Source organism: Chionomys nivalis, chromosome 17 (genome assembly GCF_950005125.1).
Source record: "Chionomys nivalis chromosome 17, mChiNiv1.1, whole genome shotgun sequence".
NCBI lineage: Eukaryota > Metazoa > Chordata > Mammalia > Rodentia > Cricetidae > Chionomys > Chionomys nivalis.
The window spans coordinates 59,654,852-59,669,723 of NC_080102.1; the positions used below are offsets into that span (position 1 = coordinate 59,654,852).

The 14,872-nt window shown below is 49.5% G+C and overlaps 1 protein-coding gene across 6 annotated transcripts in view; it reads right to left on the minus strand.

The window, feature by feature from the left end:
* Csad (cysteine sulfinic acid decarboxylase) overlaps positions 1-14,872 on the minus strand; it is a 21,564-nt gene continuing 6,692 nt past the window's right edge. For 2 of the 6 annotated variants that reach the window (XM_057792379.1, XM_057792377.1), the window contains exons 2-16: positions 12,791-12,847; positions 12,454-12,590; positions 12,131-12,257; positions 11,952-12,042; positions 11,535-11,641; positions 11,059-11,174; positions 10,588-10,667; positions 10,242-10,296; positions 2,834-2,950; positions 2,693-2,757; positions 2,373-2,454; positions 1,833-2,032; positions 1,695-1,746; positions 1,479-1,568; positions 1-804 (exon numbers count right to left, since the gene is read on the minus strand). In XM_057792379.1, the coding sequence (XP_057648362.1) occupies positions 631-804; positions 1,479-1,568; positions 1,695-1,746; positions 1,833-2,032; positions 2,373-2,454; positions 2,693-2,757; positions 2,834-2,950; positions 10,242-10,296; positions 10,588-10,667; positions 11,059-11,174; positions 11,535-11,641; positions 11,952-12,042; positions 12,131-12,257; positions 12,454-12,579 (1,482 nt within the window). In that variant the 5' untranslated portion in view covers positions 12,580-12,590; positions 12,791-12,847 and the 3' untranslated portion in view covers positions 1-630. Of the gene's footprint in view, positions 805-1,478; positions 1,569-1,694; positions 1,747-1,832; positions 2,033-2,372; positions 2,455-2,692; positions 2,758-2,833; positions 2,951-10,241; positions 10,297-10,587; positions 10,668-11,058; positions 11,175-11,534; positions 11,642-11,951; positions 12,043-12,130; positions 12,258-12,453; positions 12,591-12,790; positions 12,848-14,422; positions 14,442-14,872 lie in introns of those variants that run through there. The other 4 variants (XM_057792381.1, XM_057792378.1, XM_057792380.1 and 1 more) reach the window with 3 other exon arrangements.

A 14,872-nucleotide genomic window follows, 5' to 3' on the forward strand; every position in this document is an offset into this window, starting at 1 on the left:
TGAAGCGTCAGCTTTATTGTTCTATTTCAAAAGTATGTAATCTGTTGCGTAATAAAACGAGGAAGCACACAAGGTCTAAGAGGTTTGACAGGAAACTGCCCACTATCCCACCGCAGGGAAACCACTCGCCTTCACAGTGCCACTCATCAGCCTTTTCCTGTACACGTGTGCTTTTAGCAAAACTCAGAAATCACGATTATATAAATTCATATCTAGCTTTTCAATATACCATTTCCCTCATATTAATATAAAAATTCTTTGTAAACATAATTCTAATAAAAGAATATTTCGTTTGTTTGTTTGCTTGAGACAAGGCTTTCTCTGTGCATCCCTGGCTGTCTTGGAACTCACTCTGTAGAGCAGGGTGGCCTTGAACTCACAGAGATCCTCCTGTCTCTGCCTCTGTCACTGCTGAAATTAAAAGCATCTGCCACCACACCCAGCTTAATGAAGGTGTATTTCATAAAAATGTACTGTGGTGTATTTAAACTCCCTCCTAGTGGCAAAGGCTTCACTAGAAGGGTTAGTGTAGGGAAGCACACACAGTCAAGGCCACTGTTTCCTACAAAGCTTCCTTTTGAGAACCCAGGAGGCCACCAGCACTCGGGTGAGGCGGAGAGAGGGAGCAGCTCACAGGTCCTGGCCCAGACGCTCCAGCTCGCACAGAAGGAAGTCTATATCGGCCCGGGTCAGGGTGGGGTTGGCCACCACCATTCGGAAGAAGTTGGCCCGGGTCCCATGGGGCTGGTAGCCAATCATCATGGAGCCCTTCTTCACCATGCGCTCCTTGAGCACGGGCGCCACCTGTGGGCAATGGGGGAGCCCTGAAGTGGCTGCTGCAGCTGCCTGGACCAGCTGCGTCCCCACATGCTGTACTGTCTGTAGTGGACTCTCTGCTCACACCCTTTCCACCACATGCAACCTGAGAGACCGTCCCTGTTTTCTGCTTTCTCCCACCCTCTCCTCTCTCCAAGAAAACTGGAGCCGGGAACATCTCCCAACCAGCGCTGCTCCTCCCGGATCTTAAGCCTTCATCCTCAATACCTCTCCCCTTAGTGCCTGACGTAGTGTGACCCACGCCATTGATCTAGTGGTAACTTACAAAAACACTTCATTTACTGAACACAAGGATAAACACACGAGTCCTCTTCTGCAGTAACAGCCCAGGAGGCCACGGATCTGCTGCCTCTCCAGGGTACTAAAGCGTCCAGCACTAATCTATTCTTAAGGATACAGGCACATCTGGGATAATCCTTTGGGGTTCCATCCCCAGCACAGTGGCAAAGCTACTCCTGTCACACACTGGTGAGTTCCTCTGGTAACACTCTGCTGTCTCCTTACTTTCCAGAAACATATCTTTCTCCCTATCTGAACCCCACGAAAGAAGAAGACAAGGGGGTGCTCTTCTGCACTTGCCATCTCAAGAGTGAGACTGGAGCGTGCTATACCAGGCACAGCCAGCAGAGGGCGAAGCCTACCTGAGACAGCCTTTCAGTGTAATCTGGACTCTCCTTCTGCCCCCGCAGGCTGGGAGGCACAAACCAGAAGCACACATTGACAAACTCAGGCTGCGAGGAGGGATGAGGAAGGTATGAGCTGAGGAACGGGGCTGTTTCCCTGTCTCCGTCCTGGACCTTTATGAGGCTTCATGTATGGGATGGGGGCAGGGCACTCAAAGGCTCCAGGAGTCCTACCTCCATGACCAACTCAAATCCTTCCCGCTTTTTTATCTCCTCCACCAGGTACCTGGGGATAAGGGGTGAAAAAGCACACATGGCAGAGGCAGGGAAACACCTGGAAGACGACGAGATCTGGGGTCCTCCCGCACCTACCGGCTGAGCGCAAAGGCCTGGTCGATGCGCTGCTCCAGCCCTTGCTCCCCTTGCGCCTTCCACATGAGCCACAGCTTCAAACAGTCCACATGGCGGCCACACTGCACCACCTTGTCTCCAGTGTCCAGAGCCACATCATAGAACTTGTCCTGTTGGAAGAGGTAGCTGGCCTGGGAGCCGTGGCAACGCCTGAGCAGGTTCTGTGGGGAGAGAGCTGTCAGAGCGAGCCTTCCTACAGCGCTGCACACGTGTGTGTGTGTGTGTGGGGGGGGGGTGTCTCGACTCAGTCACCCTTCCTCTCCCTGGAGCTGGGCAGCATTGAGGGCAACTGCCAGTCAACCCTGACCTCTCTCTGGGTCGCTCCTAACACCAAAACTCTTCCCAAATTCTGTCCAGGATCCCTCTGACCACACGACAAGCTAGAAACCCTTTCTGGCACACAAGAACAGGCCACTGGGCTCATGGGAGCTAAACCCAGGGTTAGGGTAGTCACAGAAACTTGGTTTCAGGTGGGAGGGTCCAGGATGAGGGCAGACCCACCGAGGTGTCCCGGAGCAGAAGAGCAGAACACTGCAGCCCTGCGCCGAGAAGCTTGTGAGGGTTCCAAGCCACAGAGTCAGCCCTGGGTGAGACAGAGCAAAACTTTGTCAGTGCTTCTTCCTCCCTCCCCTTCCAGACATCCAGTAAAGGGCATACCCTTCTCCTGCAGCCTGAGGATTCCCATGCCTGCCTCCCTCTTGCCTTCAGCCAATCTTCTCTCTATTCCCATCTCACCACTCCCTCCCCAGGCTCCCCAGTTTGTGACTATGGTGAGGACCCCAGATTTGAAGGGAGGGATTCGGGAAGGAGGCTGTGTGCACCTCTGGATCCCATCCAGGAGATGCCTGTGTGTCCGAGACAGCAGGACGCTCCCACCCCAGGCAGCCTGTGAAGCAGGAAAACAGCATGGGTCTTGGCCTCAGTGGAGCCCACCCTACCCCCTCGACCCAAGTCTCACTCACGTCCACGTGGAACCACAATCCGTGACGCTGGCAAAGATCAGCAATGGCATCCAGGGGGTCAAAGGCCCCCAGCACGGTGGTACCAGATGTGGCACTGACCAGAAATGGCACAGAGCCCTGTTGCCAAAAGGTAGAGGAAAAAAAGCTGTAGAGTCATCGTTCAAGCTGTTCAGACTCTGGTGATGGCCCTACGCTCTCTGCACCCTTGTCCCCAACACCGCAGATGAGCAGAACCTAGGTCCCCCTAGGTTCTCTTTTAGTACTAGGCTGAGGAGACAGCTCAGTCAGTACAGTGACTAAATATGTGGACCTAAGGTTGATCCCCAGAACCTATATGAAAAAACAAAACACACACACACACACACACACACACACACACACACCTCTAGGCATGGTGGCATGAGCCTGCAAACCCAGCTCTGGGAAGACAGAGATAGGTAGGCCCTGGGCTTATTGGCCAGCCAGCCTAGCTTAGCTGGTAAACATCAGGCAGTAAAAGACCATCTCAAAAAACAAGATGGAAGGCTCCTGAGGAGCAACATCAGAAGTTGGTGCTAGGGTTTCACGTGTACACCAGTGCACACCACCATACATGCACATTGTCATACATGCCTACTGCCACACATGCACACCACACACGCACACCACGGCACATGCACACCACCACACACTCACACTGCCACACATGCACACCACCACACACTCACACCACTGCACTCACACCGCCTCACACACACACCATGGCACATGCATGCCACCACACACTCGCAGCGCCACACACGCACACCATGGCACATGCACACTGCCATACATGCATCCTGCTGCACATGCACACCGCACATGCACACTGTTGCACATATATACTACGCATGTGCACACCACAGCATATGCACAACAAAGCACATGCACACAAACACATGCATATACAAACAGCATGTGATGTCTTAAGAGCCAAATACTATTGAAAAGTTCCATACTATAAAAGTTCATATGACATCAGATAAGTAAGCAAAACAAACTTAAACTACCACAAAGAAAAGCCCAAATACAGATGGCTTCACTAATGGATTCTATCAAATATTTAAAAACTAAACACTCCGGGCGGTGGTGGCGCAGGCCTTTAATCCCAGCACTTGGGAGGCAGAGGCAGGCGGATCTCTGTGAGTTCGAGACCAGCCTGGTCTACAAGAGCTAGTTCCAGGACAGGCTCCAAAACCACAGAGAAACCCTGTCTCGAAAAACTTAAAAAAATAAATAAATAAAAATAAAAACTAAACACTACTAGGCCGGAGAGATGGCTCAGCAGTTAAGAGCACAGCACCCACCAGCAGCTCTTCCAGAGGACCCAGGTTCAAGCTCCCACACTGACAGCTCACAACTGCCTGTAACTCCAGTCTCAAGAGATCCAACAATGCCCTCTTCTGGCCTCCCTGGGTACCAGGCACACACATGGCACACAGATACACATACAGGCAAATCACACATATGCATAAAAATTAAATTTTAGGGCTGGAGAAATGGCTCAGCGGTTAAGAGCCTCGCCTGCTCTTCCAGAGGTCCTGAGTTCAATTCCCGGCAACCACATGGTGGCTCACAACCATCTGTAATGAGGTCCGGTGCCCTCTTCTGGCCTGCAGGCATACATACAGACAGAATATTGTATACATAATAAATAAATAAATATTTTTTTTCTTTTTTTGATTTTTCTTTTTTTTAAATATTTATTTATTTATTTGTTATGTATACAATATTCTGTGTGTATGTCTGCAGGCCAGAAGAGAACACCAGACCTCATTACAGATGGTTGTGAGCCACCATGTGGTTGCCGGGAATTGAACTCAGGACCTCTGGAAGAGCAGGCGATGCTCTTAACCGCTGAGCCATCTCTCCAGCCACTCTTTTTTTGATTTTTCGAGACAGGGTTTCTCCGCAGCTTTTGGTTCCTGTCCTGGAACTAGCTCTTGTAGACCAGGCTGGCCTCGAATTCACAGAGATCCGCCTGCCTCTGCCTCCCGAGTGCTGGGATTAAAGGCGTGCGCCACCACCACCTGGCCTAAATAAATAAATTTTTTTTTAAATATTTATTTATTATGTATACAATATTCTGTCTGTGTGTCTGCAGCCAGAAGAGGGCATCAGATCTCATTTCAGATGGTTGTGAGCCACCATGTGGTTGCTGGGAATTGAACTCAGGACCTTTGGAAGAGCAGGCAGTGCTCTTAACCTCTGAGCCATCTCTCCAGCCCCAATAAATAAATTTTTAAAAAAATTAAATTTAAATTAAAAACAATAAATAAGTACCAGTTCACAAATATTTTCTCTCTAAAATCAGAATACATAAAACCATCTTGAGCTGGAGATGGAGACAGTTCAGGGCAAGAGCACTTTATCTAGGATGCCTGAGGCCCTAAGCAGAATCTCCAGAACCAAACTTACAAAAAGCATAACAACAACAACAACAATAACAAAACACATTAGCTCACTGTGTCTGTACACAATGGAACATGAACACAAAAATATAACTAAGAGGCAGGCATGACCTTTAATCCCAGCACTTGGGAAGCAGAGGCAGGCAGATCTCTGTGAATTTGAGGCCAGCCTGGTCAACTTGGAGAACTTAGGACAGACAGCCAGAGCTACATAGTGAGACCCTGTGTCAAAAGCAAAAGAAAATAAGAAAATAATTTCCTGTAGCCAGGCCTGGTGGTGCTAGCTTATAATTAATTGAAGCTATTCAAGCAGCTGGAGACTGTCACATTCAAAACCAGCCAGGGCTACAAGGAAAAACCCTGTCGCAAAATACATCAATCAATCAATTAGTTAATTAAACCCCAGAAGAGAGCTCTGGAGATGTTTGGTGACAGAACACTCGCTTGGAACGTCCAGGGTTCTGGGTTCAGCCGCCAGTACTGAACACATCACACAAAACCAAAGATACAAAAAGTGAGAGACCTGCCAGGTGGGGCTCCACACTTCGTGATCCTGGCACTTGGGATTCAGAGGCAGGAGAATCAGGAGCTCAACGCCAGCCCGAGCTACACAGGACTCTGTCTAAATGAACAGACCTAACTTATGCTGTGTGTGGTCACGCCTTTAACCTCAGGACTTGAGAGGCAGAGGCAGGTGGGTATCTTTGAGTTTAAAGCCAGCGTGGTGTGGGTTCCAGGCCATTGAGGGCTATACACTTAGACCCTGTTATCAAAAACTAAAAACAAAACAGCAAAAATAATGTAAATTATAAGGAACTGGGCAGAAGGCCCAGTAGTTATGAACATCCACTGCTTCCAGCAGACCTGAGTCTAACCTAGCACCCTCTGCTGGTCTCCAAGGGCACTGCACGCACACCTACACACAAACATACATACATGGAAGTAAAAACAGAAATGAATCTTTAAAAATTTTGAATAACTAAAAATATAAAACACTTATAAAAAGAAATTTTGTGCTCTTTGATTAGGTTAGCTATGATATCCAAAGCACAAGAAACCAAGGCAGGGGTGGGATGAGCAGCAAAATGGCGAAGAGTAACGGTGTTTACCATCATGTCTGACAATTTGTGTTTGACTCCTGAGCCCCACATGGTGGGAGGAGGGAACTGACTCTCAAAAGTTGTCCCCTGACCCCCATATGCAGGCTGTGGCACTCAAGAGGCTGAGGCAGGAGAATCACTCCAAGTTTGAAGTCAAGTTGGCCTATACAATAGGACTTTGATTCAAAAAAAAAAAATTAAAATGGAATTTCCAGCAGTGGAGCTGCAGGTGGAAAGCTCTGGTCTCACGGCTTTAATGTGACACTGTCAACTGTGATGCTGGGGGGGACACTGGGCTACTTAGGGTCATCAAGTGGCCCTTACGGTCAACCACTAGTGCTTGAGGAAGAAGGGGAGACCAGAGGAGACACCAACACCTGGCTGTGTCTCTTGTTGTGTGAAGTCCTGTACTGACTTGGTGCTTGCCAGCAAGAAGGACATCACCAGATTTAAGCCTTGAACCTTGAACCTGAGCTGTGAGCCAAAACAAACCTCTTTTCTTATTAAATTACGCAACCTCAGGTACTTCCCTGTACTGAAGTGGATTAATCACAGGGTCTTAAAGAGGTAGCTGTCCAAACAGCATCATTCGCAATAGCTAGAGAGTAGGAGCAGCCACTGTTTATTGCTGGATGAAGGGTTAATCAAATGACAAATACATTTGACATAAAGTTTTTTGTTTTTGTTGTTGTTTTGGTTTTTTTGTTTTTTGTTTTTTTGTTTTGTTTTTTGAGATAGGGTTTCTCTGTGTAGTCCTGGTGTCTTGGAACTCACTCTGTAGACCAGGCTGGCCTCGAACTCGCAGAGATCCACCTGCCTCTGTGTCCTGAATGCTGGGATTAAAGGAGTGCTCTACCATCGCCTGGCTCCAGAAATTAAGTTTTAACACACAAACTTTCAGACACACTCAAACCATGTCCAAGCCACAGTACTCTGGACTGTTCTCAATGAATGTAGTAATGCCCCCTGGCCACTGTCATAAAACAAAATAAAAACAGATCCTTGGGAGGCAGAGGCAGGCAGATCTCCAAGTCTGTTACTGGAGAAACCCTGTCTCAAAAACAAAAAAACAAACAACAACAAGAGCAACAAACAACCAGACGTGCTCACTTCCATAGGTCCTCTCGACTATTGAGAGAGTGGAGTCGAAGGCAGCACCTGCCCCACGCAAGTCCTCCTGGATGGGGAGGACTGTGTGGGGAGCAAGGGAAGTAGGTTGTCTCAGCTCTTCAGCTCCAGGGCCAGCCAGCCAGCGCCTCTCTCCAAGGTCAGCAAGTCTAGTCTGGCCTTAAGACCCACCCTAATACATCCCATTGTCTCCCTGTAATCTCCAGCGTCTCTCCCAGTTCCTGACTTGATTTGACCAATGCTCCTGTCTACCTCCCAGCACAGCAAACACTCAGTTGTCTTACAGGGATCTATGAGTGTCAGTCCTCCCTACACTAATAAAAATGATCTAGCAAAATAAAATGAGTAGGCTGCGGGCTGGAGAGACGGCCTGCTCTTTCAAAGGTCCTAGGTTCAATTCCTGGCAACTACATGGTGGCTCACAACCACCTGTAATGAGATCTGGTACCCTCTTCTGGCATGCAAGCATACATAGAAGGAATGTTGTATACATAATAAATAAATAAATCTTAAAAAAAAATAAGTGAGAGAGTAAACTGTTGTAGAATACTATTTTTAGGTGTGTTACTTTTGTCTATGCCCTGGAACATTTACTTAATTATGGAAAGAAAAAATTCACCTGCAGTTCCGAGGCTGCGTCAGCAACTGACAGGAAATGGTAAGGAAGAGCCAGGTGGAGAAGGGTTTATAAGGAGGGACAAGAAAAAGCACAAAGGCCGGGCGGTGGTGACGCACGCCTTTAATCCCAGCACTCGGGAGGCAGAGGCAGGCGGATCTCTGGGAGTTCGAGGCCAGCCTGGTCTACTGGTCTACAAGAGCTAGTTCCAGGACAGGCTTCAAAAGCTACAGAGAAACCCTGTCTCGAAAAACCAAAAAAAAAAAAAAAGAAAAAGCACAAAGACTTCTTGGGAGACGTGAGGAGGTGAGCTAGGTCAGCTGCTTGCTCTTCAGCCTCTCTGGGAAGCAGGATTCTACCTCAACCTTTGAATCGTGAATTATTTAGCAGGACAGAGATTTAGATAAATTCTCTGAGCAGCTTTGAAAGAGTCGATGCCTGTGGGAACAGAATTTATTTCCTCAGGCTGCGGCTCCGGTGGCCTAGCAGGTTAGGACTCTCTATCCCTAGCTGGGAACACAACAGTTGCTGACTTCTGAGAGGAGGATCAGTTTTCTTTATGAGTGTGGCACTTGGGACCACACTCCAATGAACAGCATAAACCAGAATCAGCATGCTACTATATAATAATAAAATAACAATTATTAATACTAATAATGAAGAGGACATAGGTTGGAGGTGCTGCTATTTGGAGGACTGAGTTTGATGAGCAGCACCCACGTCAGATAGCTCCCACCTGCCTGTAACTTCAACTCCAAGGCTATCTGATGCCTTTTTTTTGTTGTTGTTTTTTTGTTTTTTTGTTTTTGTTTTTCGAGACAGGGTTTCTCTGTGGTTTTAGAGCCTGTCCTGGAACTAGCTCTTGTAGACCAGGCTGGTCTCGAACTCAGAGATCCGCCTGCCTCTGCCTCCTAAGTGCCGGGATTAAAGGCGTGCGCCACCACCGCCGGGCTATCTGATGCCTTTGGACTCCACAAGTGTAACATGCTAACACACAAACACATCCTTTAACTATAAAAATATTGGAGCTGGAGAGATGGCTCAGTGGTCAAGAGCACTGGTTGCTCTTCTAGAGGACCCTGGTTCAGGGTTCAGGTAATTCCAGTTCCAGGGGATCTGATACCTTCTTCTGGCCTCTGCAGACATCAGGAACTCAAATGGATCACAGATATACATGCAGGCAAAACACCCACACACATAAAAACATAATGAAATAGTTTTTAAAATATATAAACACAATTTTCTAAATAGCAAAAATTGGGTGTTCATTCTATACAGTGACCTGAAATACATATTTCATGTATATGGAAGTATTTTCATGTTATCACATGTACATTCATATCTTATTGTTATATTTGGCTACATTGTACCCTAGTGGTGGTGGCGATGATGATGAAGACAATAATTATGTCACACACTGCGATCACAGCCCACATCTGTAATCACAGCACCAAGTAAAATAAGGCAGGAAGATCAAGTTTGAGGCCAACATGAGCTACACACTGAGTTCAAAGCCAATGCATGCTGCACAGCAAGAACCAGCCTCTAAAAACAAGCGCGGCAGCAGACACAGCTGACGTCTGGACGTGTATCCGCGTCCAGCGCTAGTCTAAGCACTCTGCACACAAACTCATCCATCCTTAGAGCAGCCTTCTGTCAGTGTTTATCTTGCCTACTGACGGGCAGTAGGGCATTGTTTTCAGTTCATACTATGTTCCAGTAAATGTCCTCGTGCACAGAATTCTATGAACTTGTACTAATTAACAATTCTCTGAGCAGAGGACCTCTGAATCTGTGACAGATATACTTAAAAACTAGGCAGGGTACCAAACATGCCGTACCTTCTTCCCCATGGCAGCAATGCTCACCAAAGCCTGCACATCCTCTCCAGTGTCCCCCGTGTGACTCTCGGTCCACAGAAACCTTCCACACTATTCACGCTTCAAGCACCTACCACCATCCCCACAGGTGCTTGGGACTCCTTGGAAATTCAGAAACTAACCCACCTACAAGTGTCTGTAGAGTCCCCGACACTAAAGGAGAGGCGTGAGGAGTATCTCAAACAGGAAGAACCTGAACCACCTTTCCTGAGGGGTTAGAGGGGCCCTGCCCCACTACCCAGTGACCTCACTCACCTCAGCCTCGGCCAGAGTGATCTGCCTCTCCAGGTCCTCAGGGTCCATTTTCCCTCTGAAAAGGAAAACTGAGTGAGTGGAGCCAGTGCAGCTACTCCAGACCAGGAGTGCTCACATAACACAGCTGGGTAAGGAGAGGAGCAATACAGAGGCCATGGTACAGACTGAGACCTCAGGGCACTGGGGAGGATGCTAGTGGGCACTGAGAAGCAGGAGCATCAATTCTGAAAGAAGAGTAGGCGGGAGAGGTGCACCAGGGACAGGGCCTGAGGCCAGAGCAATCTGGCAAGTAGGTGCCAAGCTGTGCCAAGCTGGGTCAGGGCCATGTCGGCAGAAGGACCTTCACCTCTCGTCAGCCTTGACCACTCGGACACTGTCAGTGCCAAGTCCGAGAAAAGCGGCTCCCTTACTGACGGAGTAGTGACACTGTGAAGGAACGCAGAGGGCAAGTTAGCATGGCCTGAGCTGCGGCCCAGAAGGCGCTATGGCTGGGGAGGGCAACTGATGGGACCCTGTGGCCAAGGCCTTCAAGTGTTCATGTGCAGGATTATGTTGGATCTGAGTTAAATACAGGCTCGGAGCTGGTGGGCCTGTGACTGAATTTCTAGAGCCTCCCAGGTGATGTCAGTGCCGCTGGAGCGTGAACTACCTCAGAGGGGAGCCTGCATCTACTGCACTCGTCTCACCCCGCCTCCAGGAAGGCAAGAATATCTGCCCTCACCCACTGGAGGCCAGGAAGAAGACTTGTGGGGTCTCTAGCTGAGCTGGCAGAAGATTAGACTCAGGAGTCAGGGCCAGGCCTGTGGCTCTTCCCTACCTCCTTTGATGTGAAGAGGGCCAAGGGTGGCAGTGCCCGGAGCCCTCTCTGCTTACAGTCTGGGTAGCGCTGATAGCGGGCCAGGTTCAAGGCATACATGTTTGAGATGGAGCCCCCTGTCCCAGGGAGAGAATGGTAGCAAAAGGGAGTGGTAGTGAGTTAAGACCCAAGTTTCCTTCCCCGACCTTTCCACCCAGAACTGGTCAAAACAGCAGGCATCACATAGCTCCCAAGCCAGGAATTCCTAGGATTCACAAACAGCACAGGGGCCAGACCAGCTCTGGGATCAAGAGACCCCTATACTCCCTGAGTGCCCTCTAGGGTCACTTCCCCATGACGGGAAGCCTCTCGTGGTCTAACCCAGTGGGACCCAAAAGGAAACAGCTACTACCCTCCGCGCTAGTTGCACAGAATAAGAGAAAGTAAAGGAGGCAGGCCTTTTACAAAGACCCAAGGATGGCCCCCTTCTCACATACCAGGACAGAAGACCCCATCCCCGGAGTTCCAGCCCACCAAGGCACGGAGTTTCTTCAGCACCTCCTCTTCCATAAGTACAAACACAGGGGCAATCTCATACGTGTACCTGCCAGGGAACATCAGTGAAAAGGGCCAGGTAGGAGTACTGCCCAGCTGAGTCAGAGGGGGTGAAGGATCCCAAGAGAGAAGTCGGTGGGTATCAAAGAACCAGAGCTCACATGAGAAAACAGTGGGGCAGGAGGCATGAAGAGGCTGGAGGACAGAAGGCCAAAGGACAGACAGGAGGGAAAACATTCTCTCAGGAGGCGTTTGTAAAAAACAGGGGCAAGGGGCAGAAACCAAGGTCCTGTCCTACCCAGATGACTTCCCCAGCAAACCCAAGTTCTCTGTAGACACGAGGGCCCTAGATGGCTCACGGGCTGGTGTTGAGGCTCTCCGTGATGATGCGCCCAGCCAGAGCATGGGGATCTAAACCTGAGAAGAGCTGGTTGAAGAACCGGGGGTGACCTGGAGGACGGGGAGCAGGCAGGGGTCTCAGGGTGGACCAGGGTACTCCTGGGGCCAGCAAGCCCTCCCACCAGGTTCCCAGGCACACCAGTCTTGACACTGTAGTGAATTACAGTCCGGCAGCGTTCCAGAATCTGTTCCTGAGACTCGCCCTGGCTCTGCAGCTCCAAATCCAGCAGCTGCCTGAGCTCCTCAGGCTCCTTCCATTCGCAGACCTAGCAGGAGGCCGAGATGCAGCCATGTCAGTTAAGACAGCTCAAGAACGCTCTTTCCCAAGCATACACAAGCAAGGGGGAATGAAGGACCAAAGACCCAGAGTGCAGCTCTTGAGACCCATGAGGGACATGGGTAAACTCACTGGAGTCAAGTCTACAAGTCCATGGGCAGGAGGAGGAAGGAAAAAGGGCCCACCTTCTCTGAGGTACTGGTCCCTTTCCGAACGGCCTCATCTACAACAATCCCAAACACGTCCCGGAGCAAGGCCTCCATAGCCACGGGATCCCCATTCAGAGCAGTACGTGGTTTGGAGGCAGCCATCAGGATGAAATCTGCAAGCAGGGGTGGAACCATGCCTCATTTAGCCTGTGTGCCCCACCGGGACCCAACAAGCAAGACCTTCTACTTGGTAAGGGGCCCGAGGTCCATGCTAAGTGCAGATGCGGGGAGGAGGCAGCATCCAGAGAGAAAGCCAGTGTCAACAAGAAGGAAGGGAAAGGCAACCGTACACCTACGTACACACAGCACTTACCTCTCTGCTCAGGCCTAAGTTCAGACGAGCTGGCGACACGGTACACAATGAACTTTTCTGAATAATAGGATGAAGACAGCAGAGGAGTAGAGTAAAGCCAGCAGTCACATGGCTGGGCATAACTCTCATGACCCTTGCCCAAAAGAGAACTTTTACAGATTTGGGACAGGGACAGCTGGCTAGGCTGAGCTCCCTGGGTAATAATTAGCTGACAGAGGAAGGGTGGGGCCGCGACAAGAAAGGCAAAAGCAGGTGGCACATCCCCTCAGAGAGGGCATCATGAGTGCCCAGGGAGTGGGGAAAGACTGGAGGAAGGGAAGGGCAGAGAGGCCCAGGAAGGGTCTGAGATGTGCAAGTCAAGCTATCCTACCGCTGAGACTTTGCAAAACTATCCTAGTTTTGGGCTGCAGAGATGGCTCAGAGGTTAAGAACACTGGCTGATCTTTTCCAGAGGACCTGTATTCAATTCCCAGCACCCACATGGTGGCTCACAACCATCTGTAATGAGATCTGGTGCTCTCTTCTGGCATGCAAGTGTACATGTAAACAGAACACTGTATACATAATAATTTTTTTTTTTTTTTTTGAGGCAGGGTTTCTCTGTAGCTTTGGAGCCTGTCCTGGAACTAGCTCTTGTAGGCCAGGCTGGCCTCGAACTCCCAGAGATCAGCCTGCCTCTGCCTCCCGAGCGCTGGGATTAAAGGTGTGTGCCACCACCGCCCGGCTTTTCTTCTTCTTTTTAAGGCTGTATGTATCTCAGGCTGATCTCCTGGATATGTGGCCAACAATGATTTTGAACTCCTCATCTTCCTGCATCTACCTTAAAAGGGCTAGGATTATAGGAATGAGCCACTACAGTCAGTTTATGTCATCCTGGAAGTCAGACCCAGGCTCTGTACACGCTAAGCAAGCCCTGCAACCACCGAACTACAAACATACCCTAGCATCCTCATCCCTTCTGCAGACGGAGACTTAGACATAGCTCAGGCTCGCCTTAAAACCAAATCCTCCTGCTTTAGCTCCCAAGGATTGCGATTAAAAGGCCTGTGCTGCCACGCCTCCTCTGCCCTGACTTTTGAAGTCTCCGAGGAGGCCACGCTGAGGAAGCACTGTGCCACACAAGCGTCCATGCTAGGACTGAGCCAGCCCCTGCCCTGCTGGCGGACACAGACACACATACAGCAGCAATGGCCTGGGGTCTGATCCTGACCAAGCAGGTAAACGGCAGGCGAGGAGCACTGGAAACAGAAGGAAGAAGGCCATGAACTAACATGGGGTAAGCAAGCTGCTTCCGACTCCGGCAGGAACTGGCCAGCTGGGATGCAGGGGCAAAGTTGAGTGGGTTATGGCAAGTCTTAAGTAAGCATCAACCCGACCTAGGAATCTAATTTCACCCTACAGGAAATGAAGTCACTAAAGGAGTCTGCAGCAAGTCATATAATTAAATTGATGCTGACAGCTAGTTGTGCTGCTTCAAGCCTGCAACCACAGCAAGAAGCAGACACTGGAGTACCATGGCAAGTTCCAGGCCAGTTAGCACTACATACAAAGACTCTGACTAGTAAAGACAAAAACAAAACAAGAATTAGAATGGGAATGAGAAAGGTGAGCTTGGGCGGTGGTGGTGTTCACCTTTAATCCCAGCACTTGGGAGGCAGAGGCAGGTGCCATCTCTGGGAGTTCGAGGCCAGCCTGGTCTACAGTGCAAGGTCCAGGACACCCAGGTCTACACAGAAAAACTCTGTCTCTAAAAACAAAATAAACAGAACAAACAAAAAATATTTTTTTAATTTTTTTTTTTGGTTTTGATTTTTTCGAGACAGGGTTTCTCTGTGGCTTTGGAGCCTGTCCTGGAACTAGCTCTGTAGACCAGGCTGGTCTCGAACTCACAGAGATCTGCCTGCCTCTGCCTCCCGAGTGCCGGGATTAAAGGCGTGTGCCACCATCGCCCGGCTTTTTTCAAAAATTGATGCTTTTAGCTGGATGTGTGTGGTCCCACTACTACAATCTCAGTGCTTAGGAAGTTGAGGCAAGAGGATCGCTATGAGTTTGAGGCCAGTCAGAACTACATAGAACTACACA